General features: G+C 35.5%; 2 protein-coding genes across 3 annotated transcripts; one reads left to right on the top strand and one right to left on the bottom strand.

Moving 5' to 3' along the window:
* The first annotated feature begins 2,234 nt into the window (after positions 1-2,234).
* Positions 2,235-5,039, top strand: LOC103946846 (coiled-coil domain-containing protein 12). Of its 2 annotated transcripts, none has more exons than XM_009357645.3 (5): positions 2,235-2,393; positions 2,824-2,994; positions 3,726-3,858; positions 3,979-4,093; positions 4,688-5,039. In XM_009357645.3, exons 2-5 carry the CDS (start codon positions 2,837-2,839, stop codon positions 4,741-4,743), a joined length of 462 nt encoding a protein of 153 aa, XP_009355920.1. In that variant the 5' UTR covers positions 2,235-2,393; positions 2,824-2,836; the 3' UTR covers positions 4,744-5,039. The 2 variants fall into 2 exon arrangements, with proteins under 2 accessions (XP_009355920.1, XP_009355916.1); XM_009357641.3 differs by having other exon boundaries at positions 4,685-5,039.
* Positions 5,040-5,391: 352 nt separating this feature from the next.
* LOC103946847 lies at positions 5,392-12,019 on the bottom strand. Its single transcript, XM_048589389.1, is given in 14 exon segments — positions 5,392-5,828; positions 5,998-6,099; positions 6,519-6,565; positions 6,567-6,674; positions 7,239-7,328; positions 8,023-8,121; positions 8,428-8,494; positions 8,595-8,691; positions 9,360-9,495; positions 9,647-9,705; positions 9,791-9,865; positions 9,951-10,222; positions 10,741-10,790; positions 11,416-12,019. Coding segments are annotated over 12 exon segments (1,260 nt in total). The 5' UTR covers positions 10,204-10,222; positions 10,741-10,790; positions 11,416-12,019; the 3' UTR covers positions 5,392-5,701.
* Between the last annotated feature and the right edge of the window lie 3,675 nt (positions 12,020-15,694).

Genomic DNA, 15,694 nt, shown 5'->3' with positions numbered 1-15,694 from the left:
TGCATTACCCATCAGATTTCCAACCTAATTCACCTTGCATTTTCAGATTATTCCTTCATCATTGCACCACACATGCAGCCACATTTCCACCCACTTCCTAGCTGTCATGTTCCCTCTTATTTACCTATAAATAAGGATCCATTTCAGCCACAATGGATTCATTCACTCCACATCTCATTTTCATACACAACACACCACAAACACTTCCCTAGCCGTGAGTTTCTCTCCCTTACAATCCAAAAACCATCTTCCATTTCCATCACTCCCCACTCCATTCCACACTTCCATTCACACCATCAAACTATCCTTAGACCTTGTGCTACAACGAAGAGGAAGATAAGAGGGCCTAAACGTTCATACAATTCAAGTTTGAGTTGTTGGAATGTTTAGGTGTTTCTTTGATTTCAATGTTTAATTTCAATACTCTTTGTTTTGTACGAATGAGGAATGGAAGAGAAGAGGGCCTAAACGTTCATACAATTCAAGTTTGAGTTGTTGGAATGTTTAGGTGTTTCTTTGATTCTCTTTGTTTTGTATCATGAGGAACTATACCCCCCCTTGGCTAGGGGGGGATTCGAAATATATGTTTATGCTTGCATTTTGATTTGATTACTTCTAATTGCGTCTCATAAGTTGTGGATTCAATTTGTTTAACTGTTTGATTGATAACTTATTTATGTATGTTTATTGAGAGTGCACGCTTAATTTTCATGCATGAATATGACGCTAGAATATAAGTGAGTTTCACCTAATAGTTATGAACTTATATTCACAAGTAGTGGAGGTTGCTTATAAACAATCGCGTTAAATAAATTCTTGGCATAAGTTTCATGCAATCATAGTAACGAATGCCTTGTCAACACTTATAATTTTCATAGAGCGTAATGATTCTTGCTTGTATCTCTATTATGCAATCATGTAGGGGACTTGTGGGGAATGTTTTGGGTTGTCGTATGCAATCATCCAATTCAATAATGTTAGGAAGATTTGAAGGTTAATTTAAGCGGACCTAATTAACCCGGGGTGATGAGTTTCATAATTTATTGAAATGCAATTGGAAATCTTTTTATTATGCAAGTGTAACATGTGTGGAGATGAACCCCTTAGCTAGCCATAGCATCCATTCATTTCATTTCATCCATTTCATATTTACATTCTGTTTTAATTGTAATTTGTTCATTTAGTTTAATTTCGTCAAACCCTAAATCCCCCTTTACTTTATTGTCAAATTAGTTAGAAATCAATTTAGTTTATGTTTTTAAGAGTCTCGAGTCAAATTACAACTTAATTTCGTCCAAATTCACCAAGGTGCTCAAAACTGCCCAGAAAGTGTTTTTAAGGCAGTTTTGAGTGTTTTGGGTGATGTTTGAGTCTTTTGGTTTGTTTTAGTGTTTTAAGTGTTTAGTTTTGTATTCTTTGAGTCTAGTTTAGTGTTAGAGTGTCTTAATTTGTGTTTTAAAGTGTTTTGAATCAACCTATAATCTTAAATTCGTCCAAATTTGTGTTTAGGGTCAGAAACTGCCTAGTTAGTGTTTTTAGGTAGTTTTGAGTCTTTTGAACCTGTTTTGAGTCCTTTGAGTCTTTGTGAACGTTTTTAACTTTGTTTTTATGTTTTTGAGTCAATTTAGAGGTTTTAGCAAGCCCTCCTAATCCCCGGTCAACCATATGTTCTAAATTAATTACGACATTCCAAATATTTTCGACACTTACAAATCTATTTGGGGGCCTCGCTATTAGTTTATATTATTTTTTTTAATTTTTTTCAACTTTAAAAATTAATAAAAAAATATTTCCGACACTTTATAAATGGTAGGATCATAACCAAAAGTCTTGCAGTATTTTCATTAACTTGTAAGCAAAATATTACCTAAAACTAAAGATTTCAATTTTTTTCACAACTGTGAGTTTTTTTTTTTTTTAAGCAAAGCGACATTTTTACATTAAGTGGAGGAGAAGTTCGGCTAAGCCACACAATGAGTAGTCTTATGGAATTCACCTTTCACGAGATTTGAACCTAAAACCTTTTACTTCCAAGTGAAGAAAAATAACACTATACCGTAGTATTGATTGACATCAATTGTGAGTTATAAGCTGCTTCGCCTTCGGTATGCAAATGAGGGAGACAATACTTACAATACATATAGACCCAACTCGTTTTTAAATACGTGGCTCGCTCAGCAGAAGCCCATTTATCTCACCTGGCCCAACTCATGCAACACGAAAAGAAGCCCATTATCTCAATTCTGTGGTGTGGTCGGGCTCTATCTTTCTTTTTCCACCTCCTTTGTTTCTCCACCCTCTCAAATTCTCAATTCTTCCATTCCATTCGAAAGTGACAGCGTTAAAAGTGCATTGCAGACGACGGGTCAGGGACCTTCTCTTCGTCTTCTCCGGTATTCCATCTTCTACTCGCACCTTCGGTCAATCCTATTATTATTATATCTGCTGCTGATTTCTCTTCGTTTTTCAATTGAAACGCCCTAACCTTTTTTCCTATTAGATTCGTATTTAGAGTGTTCGAAAAACATGCTTCTGTTGTATTCTTCCCTTTTTCTGCCCAACCAGCCCAGCCTAGGGCTTTTTTTTGAACCAGTTGTTATTACAAATTACCTTTTTCGCATCTTTTGGGCATAACCTTTAATTAATATCCCTTTGTGATTAAAGATTAAAGATTAGGAATATCATGCTGGATAGGATAGTCTGGTGTAAATTCTAACAATCTTCTGAATTATTTTAATTTCTTTTGTGCTAAGCCAATATATATTTTTTTTAAATGTCATTTCATCTGTTATATGTTTGACTGTTTCTCCCTCATTTGTATAGCATAGGCGAAGCCATGGCCGCTGAAGAGGACTCCATTGAACAAGCAGTCGCAGCACGTCAAGAGAGGCTAAGAGCTCTTAAAGCAGCTCAGGAACTGTTAAACACTCCAGATGAGGATTCCGCACAAGTTCACGATAACACTAATGAAAACAATGCAATTAGTGACGAAACGTGAGTACATCCGATTCATGTTTTGTAAGTTAGTATCCCTTACCTATCCTCCATTTCCTCATTAGTCTTATTCAAGTATTATGTTAATTTTTTCGTCTGAATGCCCTGAAGGTGTTGCGCAACACCTCCTCCTTTCAAATTCACAAGTTTGTGGGTTGATATATGTGAACAATATTTAGTTATTTGCCCACAATTTTTGCAATCCGTACTTGCTCAGTATTTATTCGCACGTGTAATTAGAGATGATGCTAAACGGTTTTGTTTGCGTTTAATATTTCATGTTTTTCAACAAGCACAAGGTATGCATGTGATTTATGGTTTTTTGGGGGATAACATAACTATGGATTGTGTAGTTTAATCATGAGCACAAGATCTTTAGGGTAAGGACAAAAGTAAATCTGAAATAATCCCCAAAATGGGCAGCGGTATTAATTTTTGGAAGTAGATATTGTCATACCATACACATATGAGACTTCTGCTTCCATTTTTTTTTCATAATCTATTATCTTCACTTCTAGTAGCATTTGAATTCATTTCATGGCTGTATTTGTTTATCGTTGTGAGATATTTGATTTATATTAGAAGGCCCATGTCAGGATGCTTTTCATTATTATTATTATTATTGTTATTTTTTATGATACATAGGTATCGTTCTGTTCTCATGGTCTTTAAGTTTATAGGATCCAGAAAAAAAATTTGATGCTTTAACTTTAAAGTGTAAATTTGTGCAGTAATACCAACATGAAATTCCGAAACTATGTTCCTCATGATAAGCAGCTTCAGGAGGGAAAGCTTGTTCCACCAGTGCTGCCAAAGTTTGAAGACCCTGTTGCAGGAGTACCACCTCCATCAGAGAAGAAAGAGGTACTTGGTTACTTCAAAAATTCGAGACCCAGTCTCTTATTCAGTTAATCACTAGCTTCTGTGCTTTTCAAAAGGATTGTTCCTTATGTCGCTTTGTGCTAATTATGGATCAACGTTCAGGACCCGTTTGTGAATATTGCTCCTAAAAAACCAAACTGGGAACTTCGCAGGGATGTGCAGAAGAGGCTTGATAAGCTTGAAAAGCGAACCCAAAAGGCAATGCTTAAACTTATGGGTATGGTGTTACCGTGTTACCATTTTCTAATTAACCATTACCCTTTAAAGCTACATTTAACAGAATGGAAATCATGACAAATCTTTTCTTAAATTGATTGGTTAGAAGGCGTGCCATAAGTTTCAAAAACCATTACCATATTGTTTTTTCAGAAATAAAGCAGTTGATCTCGTTACAACTTGTACTGTTACTTTCCTGGCCATTATTACTTTAACGGTTCATGCTTCACCCACTGGGAAATTATGGAATATTATATCCATCTCACATTGTGTCCCATTGGATATTCGGTCGCATTGTCTGGAAGTAAATAGTTTCGGAACCATAATAGGAGCCTCAATTTGGCCCTCTGTATTTAAAAGGTCAAGTGTTTTCCTTGATGTGCTTGCCTTACAAAGTAAGAGACTAACATTGAATTTGGTTAGGAAATGGTTTGAAGGTTTCAAGGAACTGCATCACTTTACACTTTAACTAAATCTATCACCTTTGACAATGAGAATCAAATGCTTATTCCGTTGGCTGTACCTAAGAGTCCTAGGTCTAGTCATATTGAACTCACTGGTTTTCTCTCTGTTCAAAATTTTTTGTTTTTAGCAGAGGAACAGGAGAAGCAAAAGCAATTGGATGGAGATGGCAGAAATGGTGAAGACTAGAATTGATTTTTCCTAACCTTGGCACCGGAAAAACAAAAGGGGAAAAAGGAAAGAAAATCACACAAGCTCTTCGAATTAAACTTGAGAAGATTGTTCTCGCTCACTTTTAAACATGTTGAATAGAGTTATACCTGTAAGCAAGTAGCGACTTGGAAGTCAGCTCCTTTTAGTTTTACTATTGATGATAAACTCTGCTGTGCTTTTGTTGAAACTGAATGAATTTTTGTATTTTCGCCTGACAACAAAAAAGTGTTAATAGACTCGCTACGTGTATGCAAGTAGCGACTTGGAAGTCAGCTTCTTTTAGATTTATTTATCGATGAATGTATTCTTGAGCAATCAACACCTTAGACAGAATGGCCTGCCTGCAGTTCCACGTTTGAAATTCCGACCGTTTGGAGCCACAATGTGTGATGTTGTGCTTGATTATCCTTGTTCTGTTGATGAAAAGATTACAGGAGAAACCTTGGTTACAGCTACCACCTCCACCTAGAGGAGAAATTATAGAGCAGCACGTGCACAGTTGTGGATTAAAACGCACCCAAGACCCTCTCGGATTCCATGTCCAACGTGACATCCAACTTCCAGCCAGCAAAACGAGGCTGTAAACACTAATTTTTGGAATGCTTTTGTATGAAATGAAAGCGATGGACAATCATATTCGTACTGGATTAACTTTGATGGGCAAACACCGCATTTTTGTTAATTTGCAAACAAACCATTCAGCTCTTTCCCTGAAGCAGTCAATTAACAACTTACACACAGCAGAGGGGAGACTTATACAAAGCTCTATCAAAAGTAAATTACGCAAGGGGGAGGAACAAAAGAAATTTATAAGGGAAAATGGATGCACAGCGATTGAAGAATAATCCATCCGGTTTTGAATGGCCATCCACGCTTCTGGACTTGTACTCTGTAATGCACAAAAGTATTCTCGTATATGGCTTATATTCTGTCATTAGAGCTGGTTGGAACCCTTATTCATGTGCTCCATGTTCCAAGAGGGGTCTACTGGAGGAAGTTGGAATTCATCCGGTTTCAAGGCCAATGCAAAATCGGGCAATGTTGGCGCTGTCTCCATGATTCTGCAGTTGAAGTATCCAAAACCATACATTAATTATTGCCAAGGATTTGTTCTATGTATCATCAACCAAGAACATTGAGATTGCAATTAGGGGTGCCAAGAGTGAAAAGGAATTGCATTTAGACATAAACAAAATACTATTAGTAATAGTTCTCTCAGGCAGGACATACTTTTCGTGCGAGTACAGATCACGGTTTATCCGCACTTTGCTTGAAGTATCTTTAGGAATTTTCTCAGATAGATACTTCATGGTTCCCCAGAGCGGTGGATTTCTGCATAATGTGTATTAAATAAGCACTTGCTAATTAAAGGAACAATTGAAAAGTACTAGAAAACTGATCAGATAATGAACATTTCAACCTTGAAACAACCAATGCAGCATACGAGACACGCACAATTTTCAAGAAGGGCCTGTAGATTACTCTTTGCTAATATCTAGAGAATGGACTCCATATTAATGACTCTAGAGTAGATATTTTAATGGCCTAAAGTTGCAAATCTCATACTTATGACAATTTTAGGTTTGTCCTTGTACAAGTTTGAGTTTGACACTATTGGAGATAGGGAGAGAGGATAAACATATTGCGGCTACGGCACATACTTTATTGCCCCTAGAAAAACAGCAGATAATCTGCTAGATGGCATCCATTGAAATCAGTAAAATGAATGTGCAAATAGAGCCTCTCCCTACCTCGACAAAGGGGGAGCAGCGTTAAATGCATCGCATGCCTTCCTACCTGTCTTTAAAATACTCATCTGCTGCTTGCAAGGCAGCTACAGCCATCCCATGAAATTTTTCTGTGTTACCCTCATCAAGGATCAAACCATGATAGTAATATGCAGCAGCCTGTAAAATGGGAAGGTTAAAATTGGAAGAACCTTGGTCAGCTGTCCAGAACACAAACTTCAATCGTAATGAAAACAAATATTCTACATTAGCGGCATAAGCCCCCTCTCTATCAGCGAGATCAACTCGAAAGAATGAAATACAATATTCTTCATGAATAGTTCAAGATACTTTTGTTTGGCAGTTACTCATTCAGAAAAGGCAATAGCGTATCAAAATCTGCATGCACACAATCTAATACAAGGGAGGACAAACCAAATGAGCAAGTAATCCCCAAAGTAGAAAATACATATGACCAACCTGATATCTTTTTTAGAAAACTACAAGTGTGCTTTGCTTTCTAGAGGAATCACAACAAGTCCATTATTTTCCCTTCAGAAGGATAAATCATGCTTTTGGTTTTCATATTACTCTCATAAATACTATGGCGTTGAGGAAGGAACTCATTAGTTTAAATATGCTATCTTTGGGAGAGAGGGGGAGGGGCGTTGAGGAAGGAACTCATAAGTTTAAAAAGGATAGTAGTAAGAGCATAAAAAAGGACACGCAGAAAGTGCAAGATACCTTTGCCTCAACATATTTCCACTTCACAAAGAGCCGATGCTTTTCACCCCAACCATTTAATAAGGGAAGGTTCATAAGGTTATCTTGAGCCTGCAAATAAATGGCAGAACGAAAGCGTTCAGGAATCAGGATCACCATGTGATTCAACAAACATATAATGTGCTAGGATGACGAGTGTAATCATGAGAAACATAGTGAACCATAAGAATTAATGACCTATATATGACATGTAACTGATATGAAACATAAAGGAACTTCTCACAACTACTCCGAATACAGAACAGCCAAAATTACTCAATGTCGGGAAAGGCAAAAGGAAAACCTAAGAATGTAGCAAAAAATTGGATTCAGAATAAAAAGAATACTGATAAAAAAAATATGATTTTAGACAAACGCAGAGACTGGAGGTTAGATCCTCATGTTTGGAGTAGTCAGACGGTGCATCTTTGTTATCATTTTTAGTTTTTTCACCTTACCATGGATGGAATCCATCATGTACTCACAACGCGGTTTTAGGATCATTCTAATGGTCTGTTAATCTAGAATATCTAAATTCAGACCCTAAACTGATGCTATTCAGGGCTGACTAATGTTTCCTCTTTCCAACTCAATTCACAATGGTCCAAATTCAAATTTCACATTTTGAATATATGTACTACAGCCAAAGGAGATGAACAGAAATAGGGACACAATGGAGGCATGGAAAATTTATTACACAAATCCCAGACATTAAATGATATTACTAATTGACAAGATCAAACCGGCAATGATGATAAATTCTTACCTGTTGCCAATACTTTACCATTTCACATGCAAGCCTTCGCTTCACTGCAAGTGTGGCTTTTGTGCTATCAATTGCCATTCCAAGTTGAATATCAACACCCTACATGAGATGGTGGAAGTGCGAAAAAGGGTCAGCAAAAGATAATTTTCAGAAGACAAGGGTTCCAGCTTAATTTCATTTTCAGGATAAGTTGGACCATTATGAGATGTCAAAAAAGAAAGAAAAAAGATGAATGAAAACCAAACTTATTGCACTTGTACCCTTTGTGCCCATTAAGCAGGATAGGTTCACAAGGGCTGACTGCAATATTTATGTTTTATAAATAAGATGGCGTTTCAGAAGCATGAAGCCTGAAATATAAAATGCAACATTTACCAGATCGGTCCATTTAAGTAAAGGTGCTACCTGTCCTAATGCTTGTAGGCAAAGCGCTCGAAGAACTCCTTCTGCTAAGTCAACTGGCAGGTTTGTCCTGCAATCAAGCAATAGTCAAAAGATTATAAATAACAGCATTAGGAACATGATAACAAGCAGAAAGTTAAAATCAGTGCAATTTTTAAACTGATACAAACTTGAGCTCAGTAGGCAACTGTGGAAGGACATGTCGGACTGCACAATCAAGGTATCCTGCTGCCTTCAGGAAAATATCAATGGAAGCTCGTCTACTCTCTGTAGCAACAAGTAAAACAATGGAACCTTCATAGTATGACCAATGAAAAAGAAAGTGCCATGCAAGGCACAACCAAATGAAAAACTTGGCAATATACAAACCTAAAGGTAGACCGACGACAACTACTGCATGCACAAGTTTTGTTAATTTTCTTTAGAACTCTAACGAAAACAATATTTCTGATTATATAATATAAACAGGTGATACATAGACCTTAGTACAAAATATCAAACACAAGAATCTCAATTTAAGTATATGGATCAGGAAATCCATTTTTCACTCGCCTTAGTGAATTCTTTACATATCAGCATCCTGCTTTTAAGGGTTTAATGACATAATCTAATGAATTTGTCCATATCTCCGGTTTTCCAATGTCTACTATTTTTCATTTAGTTCCTAGTCAACCATACAAGGTTTCACCCAAAACTTACTGCATCTGGTTCCTAAATTCAGGCGACAGTTTCATGCTATAGCTCTAAGTTCTCTTCAAAACTCTAAAGAGAGGACTTCATCACCATTAAAGGTGTACTCATTCCAGAAAGCATTGGCAACACAACTTTTCTCGTTAACTCAACAAGCAATAGTAGGATAATAATTGAGTTGATAAAATTCAAAAGAAAACATGATTTAATTGTCTATAGCTCAGTTTTCATGCGATAATGCCTACCTTCTGTTACTTTTGGCTGATAACCATCAGCAGATGTTCTTGGAAGAAGTAACAAGTTAGCTTGTGAAAATGCTAGCATTGCCATTAAGTGCAAAATCGACAGCACCTCGTACCATGCGTTAGACATAGCTGTTTCCTGAAAAATCATTCATTCAAATTAAGCCAGGTTCCCTTTACAATATCATGGAATCTGAACACCATTTGAGGAATGACCAAATAGGGAAAGCAAAAACTATAATATGCACAACAGAGAAATATGAGTTTTAAGAGCGCTCCTACATGCCCACCTCTGCATCATCCTCTTGATTTACCCACAAAAATTGAACCTTGTGGTGTAGCTGGCTTCCTTCACAATAGAAATAAGAAACACCTTTAGGGTTTACTAAAACTTGTGGATACAATTAATGAGATGGCATGAGATCATGATTTACCATCTTTCATTAATCCCAAAAGGACAGGCAAGTAATCCTCGAGAGCCTGCTGAAGATCGGCCAATGTTGAACCACCTGAGGACAAGAATCATGCAGATAAAGAAATATCTGATTTCAGATATCATTTGGAAAAATCAACAAGCTTGTGTCTATGACAAACCATGTTGAGTAGCAGCTCTTCTCTTTGTTCTGGTAATTGTCGGACCTTCTTGGGCAGCCATCACAACTATGCGAGTCCTTAATGCAGATAGGCGTTCCACTAAACTCTTGGACAAGTGATCACCAAGTGACTGAGAGAAATCAACAGGTTTAGGGATTCGCAAACCAGGGACATAGACAGAGACTTCCCCAATGTTTGCAGGCCTTCTCCTATTTCCTAGTGCATCTTTCGGTGTTGAGACCAGGCATCCCATATCCTAAGACTGACTATATCTGCTACCCAAACAAATTTTAGTCAATCAGCATCGGCACAGTTGAGGCTATGTATATAGACACATGCATACGATTCTTTATGTATATGAATTTGCAACTTATTGAAGGCAAACTCTCTCTCACACATACAACAGTGGTGAATTCAGAAATGCATGCATATGAACCAGAAACGAAGATTGTTCAAATATTATAGACCAAAGGATGAAGATGGGCATCACAAGGAGGTGAAACATAAACAGCAATCAAGGCATAATTAAATGTCAACCACCAAAGTGCACAAGTAGTAGGTTGTTATTCACGAGTGACACCCAAATGGCTTGACTAGAACTCTCTCTGTCCTTGAGATTGAGATATTAATTTTTCTCAATTGGTATTAAAAACTATTATATATATTTATCTATCTATATACATATCTATGTACTTTCCAAAGGTAGACCAAGTGTGCAGGGAGGGAGCATCAAGTAGTAGTATGTAAACAAATAAATGAGTTGGGTAAAATTGATGAATAAAAAACAAACCTTGTCTGTTATAGGAAGGGTGAGTGATTGGTCAAGCGTTGTGGTTTTTTCTGCAGCAAAAAGAAAAATGAAACAGCAGAATTAGAGGCGCTAAAAGAAAGAAAAATTAGTTAGTTTTTTTGTGAAAAGGGAAGAGAATGAATCACATGAAAGGCATGAGGGGTGCATGGCGTTAGCGTTGGCGCTGGCGCTGGACAAGAGATGAAAGAGAAAGAGAAAGAAGGGGGTGATTTCTCGTGCAACCAATTGCACAATTGCACAATTGCATTTGCATATGCATAAGTTTGCCCGTCCATTGAATGAAATGTTAAATGTGAAAGTAAAGCAATCCAACAATTGTACTACAAATACTCTACTGGACTGGAGGAAAGGAAAGGAATGCATTTCGTATTTGGTAATTGGAGTAACCTAAGCAACCCCTCCTCTCACGGAACAGTGAACTTGAGCTGAGGATTGTGAGTAAAGAAAGGGTGTCCAAACAAACAAGCAGAAACAAGCAACAACTGGAGCAAAGAATTCGATTAAGTTAAATTATATTACAACCCAGAATTCAGGCTTCAAGCTTTAAACTTCAAACCATCGAGCTTGCAGGGACTCCAAAGTCTCCCAAGGCTCCAATCCAAGCAATTGGAAGCAATTGAATAATTGATTGGGTGAGAAGGCGAGAATACTTACCAATTAACATAAAGGCAGAAACTTTGGATCGAGTTTGCAAGTTGGTGGACACCCCACAATTACCGCCTTTAGCCTTTAAGAAGCTTTCAGCTTTAAGCTTGTTTGGTGTCTGCAGTCTGGAGAGAGATAGATCACAGACAGACAGACATACAGACAGAGAGACCAACAGACCTTGAAAGATATTGCAAGGAGGAAAAGCCCAGACTGCCTTTTGTTGATGTAGGAGTAGAGTCGTCCGGAGTCCAGAGAAGAAAGAGCCAAACAAACAGGTGAGGAGAGGACTGAGAAGGGTATTGGAAATTTGGAAAATGGAAATTCCTTATATAAATATACTAAATAAAAATCAAATCCAGGGGGAGGCCCTTTGTTTATACTTTACTTTGTTATATTCTCTTCTTTCTTAATTAACTATCACTCGCTCAACACAGAATTGACAAAGGGGGGAATTGGTGGAAGTTGAAAACTGGAAAACTGAAAACCGCTATGCAACTTTCGACTTTGTGTATCCCCTTCCTTCCTATTATTATATATCGATCGCCATTCAGTCGCTTTCTCTCTCCCTTCTTTTCTTTTTCTTTTTTCATTCCTTGGATACTAATCGAGTTTTTAATGGCACCCTATTCCCGAAATAAAATTCCCTATATTCTTTTTTCTTTTCTCTCTCTCGTTGCGGTGCTCATCCCTCATCAGACGGACATTACTCGGCTGATGAGATGAGACGGAAAAAATTGGTGGGTCTCATTTTTTTTTTCTTCTGTCAATATTAAATAGCCGTTATTCTTGTCATTTTTACTTTTTCACCCTTCTTTCTATTTCCGGCAACAATTATTAACATCCCAATAATTAATTTCAATTGAGAATGTTGGTGTTGATATTGGAATGCGCACTTGTTTAAATGGTAACTCATCTTTTCTTCTTTTCCCTTTTCAGAACTAAAAAAAATAGCACAAAACAAAGCCACTTCCATTTGACTTGGATCCACTTCGTCCTCATCACGACTAAATATTTCACAAAATGCATGACAAGTGTCAAAACCCAATAATGGTGCAATTACTCCTACAATTAGGGAGGGAGGGGGAGAAAGAAGGATGAAGATCTCTCCGGATCCTTTTTGCGAGGATCCCGAAGATCTTCAAATTGTATTTGTTCATTGTATATCGTGTGATCATAAATCATATTAAATATTTTTATTTAAAATTAAATATAAATAGTAATTGACGAAAACTAGTCACATCACACGATGTATGATGAACTTACATGATTTGAGGATCTCCGGAATCCTCACAAATAGGATCCTAAGGATCCTCGTTCGAGAAAGAGGCTTATCCCAAAATTTTATGGCGCTGCCGAATATAGGGTACTTCAAGATTTTTAACTGTTATAATTTTTTCTTGAACAAAAACTGTTGCATTTTGGAAAAAATTAAAGTTTCATCATAAAATTAAAGAAATTATTATAACACTTCAAATATCTTATTTTGTATTTTAAACTTTCTATAATTTTAAAGAAAAATACACATGTGAAGAGTGCGAATTATGATTTTTGGAGTACTAATAAATGTTCTCAAAATTAATTGTTAATATGAAAAGTAGTTCATTTACTTATAAACACATGTAAAATCCTTTTTATTCTCGGACTATGATTCTCTCCCCTCCTCTCACATTCTCTATTTTGTCTTTCTCTTTTTATATAAAATTAATATAAGATGTTGACATAACTTAATCATGACCATTCAAATATGTAGGAATGAAAGGGAAAAAAAGAGAGGAGAGAATCTTACTTCTTTATTCTTATCATATCTTGTTTTTTGTATTTTTGAACAAATATTTAATCATTGTAAAGTCCAAAATATCACGTCTTTGGAAGCACCATAGAAAAGAAATTAATTTGGTTCCTAAAAATAGTTTGTAACTGATTCAAAATAACTTTATTCCTATGATTAGAACAATATATTACAAATCAATATGTAAAGGTTAGCATTACAAATAATTAATATAATATGAGAATGTTTAGTCATTGAATGGTATGCAATAGATGGTCGATTTTGATAAAAACATTAAAAACCGTTTATCTATTTTCAATAGGTGATTGATAAACGATCTTGGTTTTAATTTTTTTTTTTTTTTTTGTGAGATGATCTAGTGATTTGTAACGTGAACGATCTTGAGTATTAGTGAAGTTCTGCAAATCAGGCGCAAAGTATTTTGAAGACGATCCCTCCTCATCTTTGAAAAATCAAGTATCGATCTTAAAATACCTTGTGACATATTTATAAAACTTCATGTTTATGATCGGAACCATTCATATTATAAATCAATTAAAATTAAGATCATTTAGTCATCAAACTATATAATAACAAATAGACGAATTCGGTAAAAGCATTATGAACAGTCTATCTACTTGCTACAATTGATTGACAAAACAATCTTAGTTTTAATTGATTTTTTACAAAAATAATATTTACAGAATAATTTATAATATGAACGCTTTTGATTATAAAAACGAAACTCTGTTAATATATCACAAACTTTAAGGAGTCAAACTCTTACCGTACTTATTTCAATTGTTACTTGAGATATGGATATGTTGTCCTCATGTCTCCTTCCCTTTCATCCATCGTTGACACCGAATGAATAACAATATCTGCACTTATCCAGTAATTACTAACTTATGAGCATGAAAAAAAATAAAACTTGCATCTCTCCATAGAATGTATACATCTCACTTTTTTATAACATATATTCAAGGTATGGATTTTGTATAAATGGTATAAATTTTATAATATAAATCGTTCAATTTCTTAATCTTTATTTGGTTTGAAGATCGTTGCTATAAAAATCATTTGAATCAGAGATTGTTTAGTCGCAAATATGTATTTAATAAACGGACAATTCATCATGCAATTGTTGTTTGTGTCAAATTATCAGAGCGACGGCCCAAATGTCCACTTCTAACAATACCGATATTGTCTCCAATTTAGTAATTACCACCTGCACAATCTGTCAAGTATAGGTTTTATCACAAAAAACATTGGTATTAATGAGAATGAAATTAATATATTTAAACTCTTCTTTTATTACTCCCATCGTCGAATATCCTAATTGACACTTGATCACAATCCAAAATCAATATAGAATTTTTGTACAACGCGTTGCGTTCCGGAGTAGTAGTTAACGTTGTTTGTAAGAAAAATGAATTGTAACAAAAAAAATAAAAGAAAAATGAATTATGACAAACAAATAAAGAAAAATGAATAATATGGACACATAATATCATATGACACGTTATTTTGGCTTTCATTACATTGGTAAGTAGGTAAATAACTTGGCAGGCATGCATTCGTACGATAACAGGTGGAGGACCTGCTCTCGTTTTGGGAAATGAATGATTTGAATTTCTCAAAATATATTAAAATCATTTGGATTTGGTCATTGTCGTGACTGATTCCGGTAGTTCTAGAATAGTATTATCTGTTATATATCAAACCCCGTCCGACCTCGGCTCATAATGTTTACTTGTATTTTTATTTTTAATAAAAGAAAAACAAAAAGCATGTTCAACTAGGCACTAATTTAATCTAAACTCAGGAAAATGAGTTTGAACTTGTAGCTATTCGCTGGTCTATATTTTCTCTTAGAGCTATATATATATATATATATATAATATTATCTTTATTAATTAATGAAACCTTATTTGTCAACTAAATGAGGGTAAAAAGATTACTCAGTCTTCTATCACACAAAAATAATGATGGGCAATAATGTAATTTCACATGTCCAAATTTTACTGTTTTTTATTGAAGTCTCACCTACATGTGATGTTAAAATACCTCTCATATAAAAAATAAAAAAATAAAAACCAAAAACAAAAACCTCCCACTCCCCCCACGTTCTCTCTTTCTCCCTCTCTCCTTCTCATTTTCTAAAAAAAATTGTTTATACACACAAAGTATGTAGGCAAATGCTAATTTGTAATATGAAAACCTTTTTGTCATGAGTGCGATGGTAAGAATTTAAACTACTATTAGATCTGTTTTGTGAACGTGGATTTTGACAAGTACGTACTGTTAAGTTTTAATAAATTATATGAACTAGACATAAGCATGCATATATAGTAGTCGTTTTAGACTTTTGATCGACTAAGACATGCATGCATATGCATATGCATAGCCATGACTTAGCAATTGCTTGCTTGCTAGGAACAAGACATATTCATCAAAAGGACAGGATTTTATGGGACCTCATGAGATCTCTTGGCTAGCTGCGCATGCATCATCGTC

Source organism: the organism of the source record quoted next, unplaced genomic scaffold (genome assembly GCF_019419815.1).
Source record: "Pyrus x bretschneideri cultivar Hongxiangsu unplaced genomic scaffold, Pyrus_bretschneideri_v1 Contig3, whole genome shotgun sequence".
NCBI classification, from domain to species: domain Eukaryota; kingdom Viridiplantae; phylum Streptophyta; class Magnoliopsida; order Rosales; family Rosaceae; genus Pyrus; species Pyrus x bretschneideri.
This window is presented reverse-complemented; position numbering and strand designations above follow the sequence as displayed.

Coding starts and splice junctions, on each gene's coding strand:
- LOC103946846 (XM_009357641.3), top strand. CDS start 2,837: ATGGCCGCTGAAGAGGACTCCATTGAACAAGCAGTCGCAGCACGTCAA. Junction 2,995..3,725: donor AATGCAATTAGTGACGAAAC/GTGAGTACATCC, acceptor AAATTTGTGCAG/TAATACCAACATGAAATTCC. Junction 4,094..4,684: donor GGCAATGCTTAAACTTATGG/GTATGGTGTTAC, acceptor TTTTGTTTTTAG/CAGAGGAACAGGAGAAGCAA.